The sequence below is a fragment of the Benincasa hispida genome, chromosome 1, assembly GCF_027475165.1.
Source record: "Benincasa hispida cultivar pf3 chromosome 1, pf3_genome.v1.1, whole genome shotgun sequence".
In the NCBI taxonomy this organism is placed as follows: Eukaryota; Viridiplantae; Streptophyta; class Magnoliopsida; order Cucurbitales; family Cucurbitaceae; genus Benincasa; species Benincasa hispida.
Genome location: NC_143478.1, coordinates 60575057 through 60592690, shown reverse-complemented (window position 1 = coordinate 60592690; position 17634 = coordinate 60575057). Strand labels below are relative to the sequence as shown.

At 33.3% G+C, this 17634-nt stretch overlaps 1 protein-coding gene across 1 annotated transcript; it reads right to left on the bottom strand.

The window, feature by feature from the left end:
- Positions 1-9004: 9004 nt before the first annotated feature.
- LOC120088070 (putative LRR receptor-like serine/threonine-protein kinase At1g63430) lies at positions 9005-14993 on the bottom strand. The gene is made up of 12 exons (XM_039045114.2): positions 14080-14993; positions 13524-13665; positions 13204-13419; positions 12960-13106; positions 11988-12101; positions 11845-11909; positions 10973-11227; positions 10675-10880; positions 10402-10534; positions 10173-10327; positions 9845-10060; positions 9005-9728 (listed from the first exon to the last, which is right to left on the bottom strand). The coding sequence occupies exons 1-12, from the start codon at positions 14162-14164 to the stop codon at positions 9483-9485; spliced, it is 1980 nt and encodes a 659-aa protein (XP_038901042.1). The 5' UTR covers positions 14165-14993; the 3' UTR covers positions 9005-9482.
- Between the last annotated feature and the right edge of the window lie 2641 nt (positions 14994-17634).

Below are 17634 nucleotides of genomic sequence, written 5' to 3'. Positions count from 1 at the left end.
AGTGCGATAAAAGTAAACCTAAGCTATTATGATACAAGATACAGGATACTGATACATGATACTGAATTTGAGACTGACTATGAAGATTATACAAAGAGGAGTGTTATGCGGTGACAAGTCTTTATGTATGAAACATAAATATAAAAGATAACTAATATAAACATCACAAGTTCATTGATTCCGTTAAAGACATAACTACGATTCCACTTTTCCTTGGCGTACACCTCTCGGTGGTCGGTCATGTTTCCACATCTCTGTGGTGAAACAGGGATGAACGTAATGAATGCAAGGTTGTTTCCATCTCTGGAAGTACTTCTCGCTTTAGTTAACGCATTCTTCCAACCTTCTCTCGACAGGAGGAATGGCATCTTCACTTTTGCTCTCACAGGTGAAGATGTCGTCTAACATGCTTTAGCTAAACATATTCATTTCTTAAGCACAGATTAATTTATTTGTTAGATTCATGCTAATTACCAAGGGATTAAGAAAACATCATGGAGAAAGCAATTAATGGAGGAACGGAAATAGACAGAAAGATGGAGATGAAAATGATCATGACATTCAATACTAATATTTAGCGCCTGATACATGGTGCGAATGATAGATTAAGAAGATGAATACAATTGATGATAAAGAGATAGAAACAAATACAGAAAAGTGCCAACGTCTTGACATAGATCTGGACGGTGGATGTGCTTGTCGGCGGATGGGGTGAATGTAGAAAAGAGCTTCCCTCTCAGGCTTGCTCGTCCGGTAGAAGTGACTTTGGTACAGAGCTTCAACGGCGGGGATTGAAAGGATTTGTCCTGAGACTCACCTCTCGGCCTTGTCTCTTAAATCTTCTCAGATCTTCTCCGATCAGGCTCTTCAGACCAATCTCTTTCTCAATATACAAATATCAAAATATGCCCGTATTAAGTATATTTTCCAATAGAATTTCAGAGGCTATTTATAGGCTCCGCTTTGACTCTCTGACTTGTGGACCTCACTTTATTGTTATGGAAATTCTGGAAATGGTGGAGTGAATATTCCTTCTATTACGCAATCAATCCCGTTAGAAATGCACAACGATCAGTTGTACACGTGTCAGGATCCTCCACAATTGCGTTGCTCTTTTGTATCTTCGATCGTTTGCCTGCATGTGGTATTGCTTTTTATTACCACATGTGGTTGAAGTTACATTGATCGCTTAGCTCTTGATTGATTATCGCATGCGTCATCATTGCGTTGATTGTCTATTCATTTCTGAATGATTGGCGCAATGCAACGTAGATGCGTTGTTCTTTTCTCTTGAGCCATGAACGTCTGTGGTGACTTGATTTCCTGCAAAATAAAATTTAAATATTCTTTTCTACCATTGCAATGGTGTTAGTGGGTGTATTGGCGACAATTTATAATTCTTGCATTTCTTAGCTAATTTCTCTACAATTGACGCAACTTTCCTTTCTTTTGGCCGCAATATCTAAATAAAGCAGTATAAATAACTTGTATTTCTACAAGTTATCATATGCAGACATGCTATTTTGCATGCAGGGTCACTTGTACGCATTAGGCCAATAGCTTATCATAAGTACTCGCAATTACAATTAACTTATGATCATTGTTAGCTCTCAAAAAGAGCTATTATTCCTAGCTTAATTCTGGCTCGTTATCGGATTTTACATGTTTATTTTCCTATTTTGTAGGTACTAAGAAATCATGAGGTGGAATTGGCGATTTGGGGCCAAACGAGGTTGATTTGAAGCAATTAGGAGTTGATTTAAGCATTCGGGCTTCAAAGGAGTTGAGATTGCCAAATTGCCATTGAGTAGGTCAACTATCGAGTACCATCGAGTCAAATTCCACCAAGAAAACAAGCATTAAGCACCGAGGAAATGAGCAACGGGTATCGAGTAAGCAAGCAGCAAGTAACGAGTTTCTGGCAGAGCACTCAACGTCGCAACGCTCTTCAAAAGCCTTAGTCCAACGCTCATTCGATGCTAGAAGACAGTAGCATCAAGTGCAACGCTGGCCCAAGCATCTTGGCACTCCGGAATTGAATCATCATCAGCGTTGCAATGCATCTCAACGCTCGAGCTGCAACCCTGTAAGACAGTACATTCAACATTGCAATGCCCTTTCCAAGCGTTGCAACGCTACGATGGTTGACGGAAAATTGTTGAATGTGTGGCACAAGAAAGCGTTAGATACATCATTGCAACGCTTGCCCAGTGCTCTCCAATGCGTGTCGCAGCGTTGCAACGCTATTTCCCAGCTCGCGACGCTGTGCACAACTTATAAATATTGTGTTGGTGTTCAGCATTCAACAGACAGAGGAGAAAAGTTCAAGCAGCCTTCTAATGCATCCCTGTTGCTAAATACTTCCGAATAGAGTTAATTCTGAGAGTCTAGTTCAGTTTTAGGAGCCATTGAAGCCAAGTTGCCGATCGATCATCGTCATAGTCAGCCTCGACTCTTTCCTTTGATCATTGTAACTCCAATATGCCTTTTAGAGGCTAGGTAATTTTCTTGGGATAGTTTGTATGTCTTAATTCTTGAAGTTTACTATTTAATTTATTCAATTGTTGTGAACCCTTTGGGTGGATTTGATTTATTAATAATAGAATTTCGATGATTTTTTCTGACAAGCTAATTTATTGAATTTCTTGTATGCAAAATCATTCTATCCTGTGCATAATTGTTTGATTAAGTTATACGTATTAGAATCGCGTGTTTAGGGTCTAGACTTTTTCTGGCCAAATTAATGTATGTCCTAGTACAATCCTTCCCAAATAAATCATGCTATAAGATGTGGCTATCCGGCTTGTAGTATGTCTCGACAATTGAACTCTTACTTAATGTTTTTCAGTTTTAACTTGTATGTTGCTGAGAAGGAAAAGTTTTAAACTGAACTAGGGCTGATTTAGATTTTTACCAAAATTGGCTAATTGGGCTATTAGAATTTCTAATAGGTTAAGGGGTTCAATTGAAGAAATTTAACTAGTATCTAATGATAGAAAATAAAAAGCATACAAACTAATCCCAAGATTTTCCATCAATTTGATTCAATCCTCTCTTCTTTGATAGCTCTTATTTATCTTTCCCTGTTTGTTTTTTTATTTTAATAAACAAAATTTAAGAATCATCAAAACCCCCATTTTATTTGGAATTCATAGATTGGTCCAAGTTAATTCAACAGTCTCCCTGTGGATTCGACCTCGATCTTACCACTATGTTATGTTTGTAGTATAAGTCTTCGACTGGTGAAAATAAATATCTTTGCTCGGGCTGGGAGCGAATACGACATGCTAGTCCTGGAGTCCGAACAGTCATGAGCCAAATATTTCCCATATGAGATTTTTTGGATGTGCAGTATATGTTCCAATTGCTCCACCACAACGCACTAAGATGGGTCCTCAAAGGAGGTTAAAAATATATATAGGATATGATTCCCTATCAATTATTAAATATCTTGAGCCCCTAACGGGTGATGTATTTACTGTACGATTTGTTGATTGTCATTTTAATGAGACAAATTTTCCAACATGAGGGGAGAAATTAAAAAGTTGGAAAAATAAATTACATGGAACGCATCGTTATTATCTCATTTAGATCTCCGTACAGATCAATTGGAACTTGAAGTTCAGAAAACAATTCATTTACAAAATATAGCAAATCAATTATCAGATGCATTTATAGATGCAAAGAAAGTAACTAAGTCACATATACCAACTACAAATGTTCCATAAAAAATTGATATTCCAACAAAACAAGTTGTCACTAATGAGTCTAGAACACGCCAGAAGCGTGGTAGACCAGTGAGTTCCAAAGATAAAAATCCTCGAAAAAGAAAAATAATTAATAATCAAGAAGACTTGACTGAGGATATAAATACTCATAAAGAAATCATTGACATGATTAGTGAGGAAGGTGAAATATCTATAAACAATAATGAGATTTCAGTAAACTATGTCATGATAAGAAAAAGATGGAATCGAACTAATGTAATTATTGACAAAGTTTTTGCGTATAATATTGTGTTTGATATTATATCTGAAAATGAGGATCCTGAACCAAAATCTGTTAAAGAATGTTGACATAGAAAAGATTGGCTTCAGTAGAAAGAAGCAATCGAGGTAAAATTAAACTCACTTTCAAAATGTCAGGTTTTTGTACCAGTAGTCCAAACACCAGAAGGTGTTAAACCTGTGGGATACAAATGGGTATTTGTGAGGAAAATAAATGAAAATAATGAGGTCATAAGATATAAAGCAAGACTAGTTGCTTCACAAAAATCTGGTATTGATTTTGAGGAGACGTATTCTCCGGTGGTGGATGCAATTACCTTAAGTTGACTTGACTATGTATAAAAGTTTGGATATACATCTTATGGATGTAGTCACTGAAGGAAATCAAAACAGAGATCCTTTGAGCAGCGGAAGTAGATCGTTCCAAATTCTATTGAGAATGAACACAACAATTACAGTCCTAAGCGAAAATGAACAAATTATGCATAAATAGAAATTATCGCATGCTACAAAAAAATATAAGGGATAGAGTATGCGTACCTTTGAAGAACTATTCTTCAAGTATCCCTCTACCGATTTCCTATACATCCAACAATACACTCGAACGTGACGAACGGAACAACCAACAGCACGAACAACTGGATGCACCTCAAACCCAATCGAGTCCAACTCGATCCTTGAACTGAATTAGAACACTACCACAAGTGTTACCTTGGTATTCTCGGTGTGAGAATCCAGGAGTTGTGGGCTCTATATGATCTTAGATTGAGGAAAGCAGGAGGTAGAGGATCGAGCAAGTGGGAGATGAAGACTATCTATTGTATAGACGATGTACTCGATCATTTAGAAGATGAAGCCTATCATATAGACTTTACTACTCGATCGCATAGCAACGATCAAGTGAGTAACTATTGCATAGTCAACTCGTAGCTCAATCGTGTATGCTGTCAACACTATCACTTAGTAAAAACACTTTTTACTTGATAGCCTTTTTTCGTGAAATTTTCCGGATGAATCAACTCTCTAATTTTGGAAAACAATTTTTCTTTTATCTCACGGTTATCATAAAACTTCCAATAACCTCTCACTCAAAACAGTTATTAAAGAAAAAGAATTAATTATCATATAATTAGTATATTATAAATAAATATGATAACCAACTTATATATTATATTTATAACCTATAGTTTTAATATTTCATCATATGAAACATATAAACCATAGTTATTTTTCTATTTTATGGTATTTTATATAAATCATATTTATATTAATTCATCTAAATAATGTATCTAATACATCAAATCAATTATATCACATATAATTGAATTTCCTCTTGTTAATTTGAACACTTCAAATCAACCAAAAATCTGATTCTCAACTTGAACCCATTGAGCTACCAAGAGGACCTCATGGACCTATAGCTTGAAGCTCCAACAGTACGTAAATAACTGACTAAACTCTTTAGTCACGAGATCTACTATCTGTTAACTGTTGGTCACTCCACGAAAGACCGACAGTTGCACTCTTTGCACTACATATATATTTCTGTGTCCATATGACCAATCAACAGTGTGATAACTCTTCACAAATCGCTCGTAAGTACAGTTGGGCTAATTTACCACTTCGCCCCTATAGTTACATCTAACTCTTTAAGTACCACTGATTTCTCTAATGAACAATAAGTCATAGTCCTACTATGACTGGGTCCTCTCTTCCAAAGAGAGGGTGTGGCCACTATGTTCAAGACCCGGAATCAACCCTTAAGGGAGCAATTTATCTACTTACCCCTACTTCGAGGAAGGAGTGAATTCCATATTGTGTAGCTAGGTTCTCAGCTCCCCAATCAAACAAATCCCCAAAAAGGTAGACTTATTGAGTTAACAATCTAGCCACATTTACCCATACTAATCAAAGGACCGCTCTCATAGGCAGGAGTTTCCAACTCACTCAGGATTAAGGTCATGGCACCTATGGTCATTTTAATGAAATGTAAGTCTCAATTATCAACAACGTTATATAAAGAGACTAATCATTTTGTGGTCTGGTCTTATACAAACTCTTTGTATAGGATATCCCCGCTCGCATGTCTCCACATGAATGGTCAGGATCAGACCATTTGTAGCACTTTACAACACTTGTAACATCTACAAAGCGGGTCGTATCATTGTTTCACCAGGATAAGGTATCCCTCCTTTATCCATATACTACAAACCATTTAGATTATTATTTAAGACATGATCCATTTGTATGTCTCACATATATGCTTAAATTACACGAAATAACCACCGATTTTAGTTTATTGGATTTGAGAAAATGCAAATAAAATAACATTTATTTTATTAATATCAATGTGTACATAATGTTTACAAACTACGAGACCACCGAGAGAATTAGGATACCAATCCCAACAGTCACAACATATTTATATGGATCTCTTGATAATGATATTTATATGAGAATCCCAGAAGGATTTAAGGTGCCTGAAACATATACATCAAATTCTTGGGAATGGTATTCAATAAAGTTACAGAGATCACTATATGGATTGAAACAATCAGGATGGATGTGAGACAATTGTCTAAGTGGATATTTATTGAAAGAAGGATATCAAAATAATCTAATATGTTCGTTTGTTTTTAAGAAGAAATCACAATCAGGATGTGCTATTATAACTGTATATGTTGATGATTTGAATATAACTGGAACTCCTGAAGAGCTTTCAAAGGAAATGGAATATCTTAAGAAAGAATTTGAGATGAAAGATCTCGGAAAAACAAAATTTTGTCTTGGTTTGCAAATTGAGTATTTAGCAGATGGAATATTTATTCATCAATCAACTTATACAGGAAAATTTTAAAAATATTTTATATGGACAAAGCACATCCATTAAATATTCCAATGGAAGTCCCTTCATTGGATATAAAGAAAGATATATTTCAACCTCGAGAAGATAATGAAGAACTTCTTGATCCTGAAGTACCATATCTTAGTGCAGTTGGTGCACTTATATATATTGCTAATAATACAATACCAGATATTGCATTTTCAATAAATTTATTAGCTAGATATAGTTCTTATCCTACAAAAAGACATTGGAATGGAATTAAGCATATACTCCGTTATCTCGAGGAACAATCGATATGGGTTTATTTTATTCAAATAAATCAAATTTTGATCTAGTTGGTTATGCAGATTCTTGATATTTATCTGATCCACATAAAGCTAGATCTCAAACAGGTTATCTGTTCACATGTGGAGGAACTGCTATATCATGACGATCGGTAAAATAGACTACAACGGTCACTTCCTCAAATCATGCTGAAATTCTTATAATTCATGAGGCTAGTCGAGAATGTGTATGGCTAAGGTCAATGACTTAACACATTCGTGAAATGTATAGCTTGTCTTCTAATAAAAATCTTCCAACAATATTATACGAAGACAACACAGCTTGCATAGCCCAAATCAAAGGAGGATAGATTAAAGGAGATAGAACAAAACATATTTCACTGATTTTTTCTACACTCATGATCTTGAAGAAAATGACGACATCACTATATAACAAATTTGTTTGAAGGATAACCTGGCAGACTTATTTACAAAGGCATTACCAACCACAACTTTTGAAAAATTGGTGCACAACATTGGAATGTGGCGACGTAGAGATCTTAAGTGATATTTTCATGAGAATGAGTAAATATATTGTATTCTTTTAGAAGTATGTATTATATGAAATATGTATTCTTTTTCCTTCATTACGGTCTTTTCCCATTGGGTTTTTCTTAGTAAAGTTTTAACGAGGCATATTTCATATATATATATGGGCATCTAAGGGGGAGTATTATGAATATTATAAAAATAAATAGATGTCCATTGTTTAGTGTCCTAAAAGTATGTATCACCTTTCATGTTGTTCATGTGTCTTGTAATTATTCATGTTTGGTGTCCATGTAAGTCCACATTCTACTTGCCACTTTGCCTATAAATAGTGGCATTTGGTAGATCTTAAAATCACATATACATTGGTGAGAATTCCACTTCAAAATTCCACTAATTTTCATATTATCCAATTTTATAATTTTAGTTCTTTTATGTTATATTATACTTTATATATTTAATATTATTATATAAACATATTATTATATTATATTTTCTCTATACTCGTATTTCGTTGTGCTTCTCAAATTCACAATAATATATACATTTTTTTCCTTAACACACACACACACAACTGCAATTTTCTCTATACCCGTGTTCCGTTGTACTTCTCAAATTCACAATAATATATAATTAAGAAAAAAATATTCGATCCCAAACGGAAAATAAAACTCAATAATTTAAAATATTCAATGCAAATTCACCTAAAATTTTGGGATGTTACACAATCACTTGCTTCCGCTACAAGATTCGATCTCTTCACATTATAGAGATTAATCTCTCAAACTTTTTATGCTTTCTTTGTATTCTCGTGTTTAAAATGCATGTTTTAGAACTTTCAATCTAATTTGATCAATTAAATTGTGAAAAGTTCAAAATCTTGAAGTTAGAAACAAGTTCTCTTTTCTTATTGATCTTTGATCAACCTTTCAAACTAAATTTGTATAGCTTTCTTGGGATTGCTTATCAATTAGTTATCAAGGGTTAAGTTTATTACTATTATCGGAGTTCACCTTGTTGAAGGGGGAGTTTTCAAACATGATTGAAGTAATCCTCTTTATCATTTGGTATAAAAGCATTAAATACATTTAAATAAATTGATACACCTAACATTAAATATATGGATGAATCTGAATTTCAAGAATCATGAAATCCTGTTGAATGATCTTGAAGCTTCAAATGTTGCATCTCTTCAACTCTATTTGAAAGCATCTCTTCAACTCTATTTGAAAGCTTAGTTTAGAACTCAATGCTCCAACGCTAATCATTACCTACCAACTATTTACCTATCAGAAGGTTCATCTCACCAACATATTACTAATAAATAATAATTTAATATATTTTGTCTATAATAATAATTTAATATACTAATAATTTAATACTATCTTTCAGTCTTGTCAACTAACAGTTAAATGAGTTCATAAACTATCTAGAACTATTTTTCAAAACTCCAAGAACTAACATATATTTTTTAGGCCAAAATGGATATCAAACCCAGACTAATTTATCCTAAATCATATAGGAGAGACATTGAGTTTTTTAGACGGAGATGAACATGTTCATTTGTACTAATTATGGCAGGCAACAAAGAGGGGAAACCTCCTTAATGCTTTCACTTAACTATTTCAACATTAGGGGCATCCTTCCTCTATCATCTGATGCATTGAGCACGAACTTCATCTGCTCTGGCGCTCATAGCATATACAAGAACAAAGAAAGAAACTCAAACCAGAAAAAGTAGTATTACATTTTTGTATATATAGAGCTATATATCTATATTTATATATCTGATTATCTATGTGTTAGCTCGAACCTCATCTATGAAGAAAGTGCAAGTTCAGCCCAAGCAAGAGAAGATGCCTTCAACTCAACAGAGACTGAGGTATCAATTCTGGTCTCTAACATGCTGCATAAGTCCTGCATACAAATCAGCTTCGTGGGCTGTGGATAAATGCAAAGATTTACTACCTCGCATATCGTCCTCAGATCTTCATCTGCAAAATGCTTCACTTCTGGGTCTACCAAGCAAGACATTCCATCAGGCGATTCAAGGTATTCCTTGGCCTGTGATGAGAAGAAAGACCAAGTTTTTAGATTTTCTACCCTCTAGAATCAGTGGTTTAACATCATTGTAACAACAAAGTTTCTGTCAAAAAGCTCAAAGATAGTGAGTTTCTTACCCAGTCTACCAAGCATTCTTTGTCCTTACAGTATGGAGGTCTCCCACTGACTACTTCCAGTAAAAGAACACCAAATGCGTAAATATTACTTTCTATATCAAGATGACGTGGTTCGAGTGAATTTGGAAGAAGACATTGAGTGACTTGGTTTCCAATGGAGCCTGAGTTCTTTTCTGACCTTGAAAGAATGGTCTTCCAGCTTTCAAAGTCAACCAGCTGCAGTTGAAGCCAAGAAACCTCTCATTAAGGTCCAAGGATTATAAGAGATCGTTTGTAAGATTGTATAATAGAAGGAAACATGTTTCAGCAGTATGTATTCTGGCAGAACCTTGGGTGAGAAATCATCTGTAAGATATACAGCACCAGAATTCAACTCTGATATAGTGAACGGTGGTTGAAGTTCACCATGAAGATACTTAAGTCCACGGGCCATGCCCAAAATAATATTCATTCTTCGTGTCCAGGATAAACAACCTTCTCCATCTGCAAGCACACAGAAATTATCTCCAAAGTAATGAATTTGGTAAGAGGTAAAAAGAAAAAGAAACTCGACTTACAATGAAGGTGCTCATATAATGTGCCATTTGATGCATATTCAAAAACCAGCATCCTTGTAAATGGACTGCTTTCTTTACAATAGCCTAGCAACTTTCCTACATTCTCATGATTTAGTCTTGCTAGATCTGCCACCTGAAGGGAAATCGTATAAAAACAACCATTTAATTGATTTAGCAGTCATCCAGGTTTCAATCATACACACGATGGTTCAATAACTTCCAAAATGAATACTTCAGGATGGAATTTAGAACTTCAGTTGTAGATGATCATACCTCTCGCTGAAAATAAAGCTCGAGATAGTCTGTCCAGTTTTCTTCTTTAATGCATATTGAGATAACAGCAATCTCAGGCCCACCTTTCATGGTCCCCTTGTAAACTAGACTATCCGGTGAGGAGCCAATAATATTACTAAAATCTTCACAGGCTACTTCAAGCACTTGCCTGCTGATGCTTGGCACATCTTTCAACATCTCAGTGTCTGTCAATAAATCACAAAAGTTAAAGCAAACATTTACAACAAACAAAGAGCTAATTACATTGACGCAAAGAATTTCAAGCTATGTAACATACCAATGTAAAGGCTAACATGGTCCTTCCCACTTGAGGACTTCTTCCACGGGATGATGATCGAGGATTTGCCATTGCATCTACGAAGAGAAGTGATCACAGCAATTATAAATAAAGAACCCGTCGTGATTCCAGTGATGATTTCAAGGGTTAGAAGCCAGGCAGGTTTTGAAGTTCTTTGGTGTTCGGAAGCATGTTGAACAGGTACATGCTTTGAGCTGCCTCCTGGATGTGATTGAGCAGGAGGAGCACCACCACCTACAACAGAATTGTAATCACAAACTCCAATTACCAGAATTCAATTGTTAATAGCTATTGGTGATGACCCATTAATCAGATATAAGGTAAAAAATCTAAGAAATGAACTAGTTGCATATTTGAGTGTTCAAATCCAAGACCTTTGAATAAATATATTAAACCTGCCTCCACAAACTATTCTGTATGGACCACTTCCACTTGTGGCTTAGAAACCAAACATAATGGTTTAACAACTTTGAACCAACAAGAGATGAAATAGTTGCATATCTGTGTGTTACTTCAAAATATTGGTCTACAAAATTCAGTTAATATAAACTTAAGGAAACAACTAGAAGCCTACAGTATATCCATCTTCACAGGCTTATATACACAAACATATTTAGGATTAAGTTTTCACGGATGTCAGATTTCTTTGACATCAATATCATTTGTGGTTTTACAAATAGCAAAGACGCTATTACCTCCCAGTTCTTTCAGTAAACCATAATATGGAATTAGTGGGTGATTTCTTGTCTTCCATAGACAATCTTCCATCTGGTTGTTTGTCTTATTTCAATGTTTCCAATATTCAAAAGAAAAAAAATGAAAAAGAAAAAAAGAATATATGTCGATCTTACCACATTGAGCTGCAGTACGCTGTTTAGGATAATTGTATTGAAGACAGTTCCCTTGAAAACTTGACCTGTAACGGATGTAATCAGCAAAAGTAAAGGAATGAAGTAAATAGTATTTATGATGAAAGAAAACCTCGAAAGATTACTTTGGAAGATAGTCCTCCAAGCATTTGGGTATTTTCCCAACAAAGAAATTGTATGAAAAATCTGCAACCTTGAGCTCAGTTAAGTGACAGAATCCAGGTGCATTTGGAGCATACCTGAAATGTGATGATAAGAGACGAGGGACAGAAATAGATTATTAAAGGAAGGGACCAAAAACCTAGAATTCCCAAACAGGTTTATTCAGCCATTAAGAAGACTCGAACTTTGAAGGGGAAACAAATATTCAAGGATGAACTGAGAATCTATGCAACATCATCATGATCTCAACATAATGAACATAAAGAGAATTATTTTTTGGACCTGACGAATCTGCTGGTGAATTACTTCACAATTTATAACTTGATGCACTTATGTGCACAAGTCAAAATGAGGAGCATTCATACAAGTATTCACTATGCCTTATTAGTCATCCATATCTAACACTACTGTCGATTATGGACATTGACCACGAACTTATAGTGCAGAAGTGTAGCATTTCCTAACTTATAGGAGTGTGTGGAAATTTTAAGGAGTTTGCCAGATGTCCATTGGTGAATCTAAAGGTAACTTTATTTATATTTGGTGAGTTACCATCTCTGCAGCCCTATTATGAGAAACCTGCAAAGAGAAATTAATGGATCTTCAAGGAGATCTGAAGGCTGGTGGAAGAGATTAAACGTTTTTTTCTTTCTTTGATGAAAGAGATTAAACATTTTTTTTCTTCTTCCCTTTCGACGGTGTTCCCTTAACATTTCACAAAATAGTTCTATAGTTATTCTCCACTTTTCATTCATTTCAACTAGAAAACCAATTTTTAGTCTCCAATTCCATTTTGGTTGGCTTAAGATGAAAGTAGTCCTACTCACTATATTTTTACATCTCCCTTTGGATAAAATTATTTCATATATTAAAAATTGTAAAATTCAAAGAACATGCCATCCTACCTGCTTCCAATTAGACATGTAAATACTTACCTTCTAATATTGGACGTATACTTTGAACTGTCACCATCTGGAATAGATCCTTGAAGTTTATTCCTATCTAACCTAAGTTCTCTGAGGTATCTCAAATTTCCCAGCTCAGGCGGTAGCCTCCCGGTCAATCCGTTTGATTCAAAGTTGCTGCAACAATAAAGAGGAAACTAAAAGGGTGAGAAAAGTTCATGGACAAGCATGTTCAAAGCTCAATCAAAAGAAAAATAAAGTTATTTGTTTTCACATTTTCAAAATATCTGTTAAACCCCCAATCTCTGAAGGGATCGGACCAGAGAGTCGATTCGTCCCCAAATCAAGGACCTTAAGTTTCTTTAATAATCCCAGCTCCTTAGGTATTGTTCCAAGCAGATTGTTGTCATGAAGATACAGTTCTTGCAGGAACCTGAGTTGACCCAAGCTTGGTGCTAGAAATCCTTTCAATGACGCCCTAGAAATGTCACTGCAACATCGAACCCAATCCAGTGTCTTAGATTTAAGCTATGATAGCTGAATGCAGAGCAAAAGAAAAGGAAAAGAGCCACAAAGCCCAAGAAACATACTCACAGCTTTATAATATGGCCTCCATCTGGAGAACAGGAAATTCCAGACCAGTTACAGGGATTTTTTTCAACTTGTAAATCCCAATTTGAAAAAATTCGCTTTGGGTCTTCAGATATTTGTTCTTTGAAGGTGTTAAGAGCCGATGCTAGAGAAAAGTAGAAAAAAAAAAAAGAACATCCCAGTCACAGGCTATACATAATTACATTAACCAGTTTCTTCTTTTTTTTCTTTCTGCTCAGTAAATTGATATAACTTGAGCCAGATATAGAAACATAGCTAAACAAACATAGTAAACTTTGATCTGAAAGCAGAAACAGAAGCATGATTTGATCAAGATCCGGATCCCACTACTTGAGTAACACACTAGAACTCTGCATCATTTCACGACACAGGATTTGCTCATAACCTTTTACTTTCACTTACCATTATTGAACCGACTGTCTTTATGAAGCCAATTCTAAAACAAAACTATACATATCATCTCTTGAATTTGCCCTTCTAAAGAAATTTAGAAAATATACCAACGAAGGATCAAGATCTGGCAGAGAAGTTCATCTACCTTCATTCAACGCAAAGGAATCACTGGTCACAATCAGAACTGCAGAGATCAGACAGAAAATCTGGACAGAAGAAAAATATCCCATTCTCTCTCAATTTTCCCAAGGAAGAACAAAACTCAGAAAGCTCAATGAACCCGCATTGCCCAGAGAAACGAAAGAGCCCCCAAACAAAATGAAGAAGAAGAGAGAAACAGCCAAAGGAAATCGAGAAAATAACTCTGCATCCTACTAAAACTGTAATCTACTAATTCGAGAAGTGGGTTCAAGTTCAATACAGAGACTGAATCAGTACATTAAAAGTAAATGAGATGAAACCCAGAACAGGGAAGACTTCATTACTCGCAAAAACTAGCAAACCAAAGAAAAAAAATAAAAGAAGGGAAGTTTTGAATATGAAGAAGCCTTAAGTTAAGCAGCAGAGAGAAGTGAAACTTGGATTAGAAGAGAGGTTTTGGGGAATAGTAAAACAGAGAGAAGGGTTGTTGAAGAAAAAAAAAATGAAAAGGGTTTGCTGAAAGCGATGGATTTGAAGTGGGAATGAACTTTTCGGTGCCAAATCTGGAGGTTTCTGCAGCTCCTCACTTTGATTTGGCGGTTCCCATTTGCTTTTTCTTTAAAATCAAACCATCACACTGATTCTTCTTCTTCTTCTTCTTCTTCTTCTTCTTCTTCTTCTTGCAGAGACAGTGGTTGGTTTGTTATTGTAATTGGATGGCATAGACGACTCCACAGACATCATCTTCTTCTTTTAACTATTCTGCTAATGATTGCATTGCAAGTGAGATTTGTTTAATTTTTCTTCCCTTAATTAACTCTTTTGGAATTTTCTTTTCACGTTCTCATGATGTGATTCATTGGGCTTGGTATTAAATTTTCAGTGAATATTTTCATTCTTCGGCATCCAGCTAAATCCAATTTTTATGTTTTTTTTTAAGGTTTTCTAGTGTTCAATGGATAGACAAGTAAAGCCCAGTTAAAAATATGTAATCAAACAATGTAAACTGATTGAGGTAGAGCATTTTTAATCTAATTGCATTTAAAAATTATCTATATTGTTATCGTTATCTTTATTATTGATCTTCCAAAGAAATAATTATGAATTTTGACACAGTTACTATTACCGTTACAATTTGACCTAATGATAACAGTCAAAATTCACAATTTTTAATAAACACAATAAAAACAATCCAATTATGTTTTGGATTCATGCTCATTATGATTGATCTATCAAATCTATTACAATTACACTAATTTTTAGTATGATTTGGTTAAACGCAATCTGATCAAAATTTCAATTTCACACCTCACATATTAAAAAAGAAATTAAAAAAAAAAGACATGAAAGGTACCGTGACATTCTTATCATTTCATAAAAAAATTTATGGACATGAAATATATATAACAAAATATCACTAATATTGATATAATATAAATAATAGATATATTAACTAGTTTAAAGGATATAAAATGTTTATGTATTAATTTAAACCATTTTTTGAGTTTTTTTGTTTTTATGATTTTTCTACCAATTTCTATTGGCACAAACATTTTATGATATTTCTGTAAATTAGGATCTGACATGTTTTTTTAAAGATTGACATTTTAAATATTAGGTAGTATGGTTCTTATACTTATAAATTTATAACATTTTAGTGGAAATTATCAGAAATAATATTAAGTTTTCAATTTAACGAACTAGTACTTTTATTAAAACTCGTCCAAATAGTTTCCTTCAATTGATCTCGCGCACCACCGAGATTTAGTTAAAAAAAATAGTTTTTTCTAATTTATAAATTATTTTGGTCCTTTTCGGTCTTTCTAGGTGCATCTCGGACATACTACACCTTGATTAGAGTAATTTTTCCCAAATATTATGTGATGTTCCTAAATCTTATACCAAATTTTATATATTTTCAAATTTTCTCCAAATTCGATTATAATTACCAAATATTATATCAAAATCTTACATCATTTTTTAAATCTTTAGTCAAATTTCTAATTTTCAAATCCATTTATCAATTATCCAAATGAATTTTTTAGATGGATTTCAGGTGATTAATTTTGATTTTTAAATTTTTTTGAAAGATTAATTTTTTTTCAAAAAAAAAGGTAAAATATGGAAAATATATAAAATCTTGGTATGAATCTCGAGCAGATTAATACCGAGATTTTATATATTTCCTACTTTTTTTCTTTTTTGTAAAATCTAATCTTTCACAAAATTTAAAATCAAAATGCAATCATCCATCTGAAAAATATAATGGGTAAATTCATTTGGAAATTTAGAAATTCATATAATCATAGAAATAGAAATTGACCTAAAATTACATAAGAATTGAATATAATATTCGATAAAAATATTCATAGAAAACTTGAAAATATATAAGATTTTGTATAAGATTTGGATAGATTATCAAATATTTGAAAAAATGACTAAAATTTTGACGTTTAATCTCTATCGAGAAAGGCCAGAAAGACCAAACCAATGGATAAATTAGAAAAATATTAAAATTTTTAACTAAATCTTTGTGGTCAATCTCGCTCGAGATCCATAGAGAAAAACTAGTTTAATGACATTTCAAAAAACGTGCTAGTTTTGAAAGATTGAAAGTTGAATGTGCTATTTCTGACAATTTCCCTATGTCCATGAATTAGAGAGCGTTTGAGGCAAAGAGTTAGTTATTATAGTTCTAAGTTATCATAGTTGGACTATAATAATTTGTGTTTGAGGTGTATATTATTTTAGTTAGTTATTATAGTTCTAGGTTATCATAGTTGGACTATAATAATTTGTGTTTGAGGTGTATATTATTTTAGTTTTGGTTATAATAGTATGTGTTTGAGACGTAAACTATTTTAGTTTGAAAAAGAAATAATAAATACAAAAAAAAATTATGAATGTAAAATAGTACAAACGGTGACAAATAGTAAGAGGTGATCATTATAACCTTTAAGATAGTTCTTACCCCAAACATCCCATAACATGTTACGATTTAGTTTTTATATTTTTCAAATTTATATTAAATTAGTATTTTTTTTTTCAAATTAAGTATCAAATTTTATTATACAGCAATTTAATCTTTATAGTTCATAAATAAATTAGATCTTCAAATAGTTTATCAATCAACACATATAAAAATTTAATTAAACTTAAAAAATATAATTTTTATAGAGACTAAATTGTTACAAAGTTGGAACTATATGGACTTTAAACTACATAATTGAATTAGGTATTGTTTAACTATATTTTAAAAATTTATTAGAAAAATAAATAGAAAGAAAAATGATGGTATTTTAATTAAATCTGGTATGTGCATATTTATTTTTGTTGGTTAAAAAAAATTCTCGATTCCATATTGAATGTATTAAAAATTTTCTACAAGTTATTTTATTAGAAAAAAATTGTTAAAATTTGTAGGTCAATATATCAGTAGATTATTGTCCAATATTTGGTAACATGGGGTATATTTTAGGAATAAATAGGGATTTTTTTAAATAAAAAAATTTGGTTATTGATGGATTATATTTTGTTAGTGAATTATTGATTGAATAGC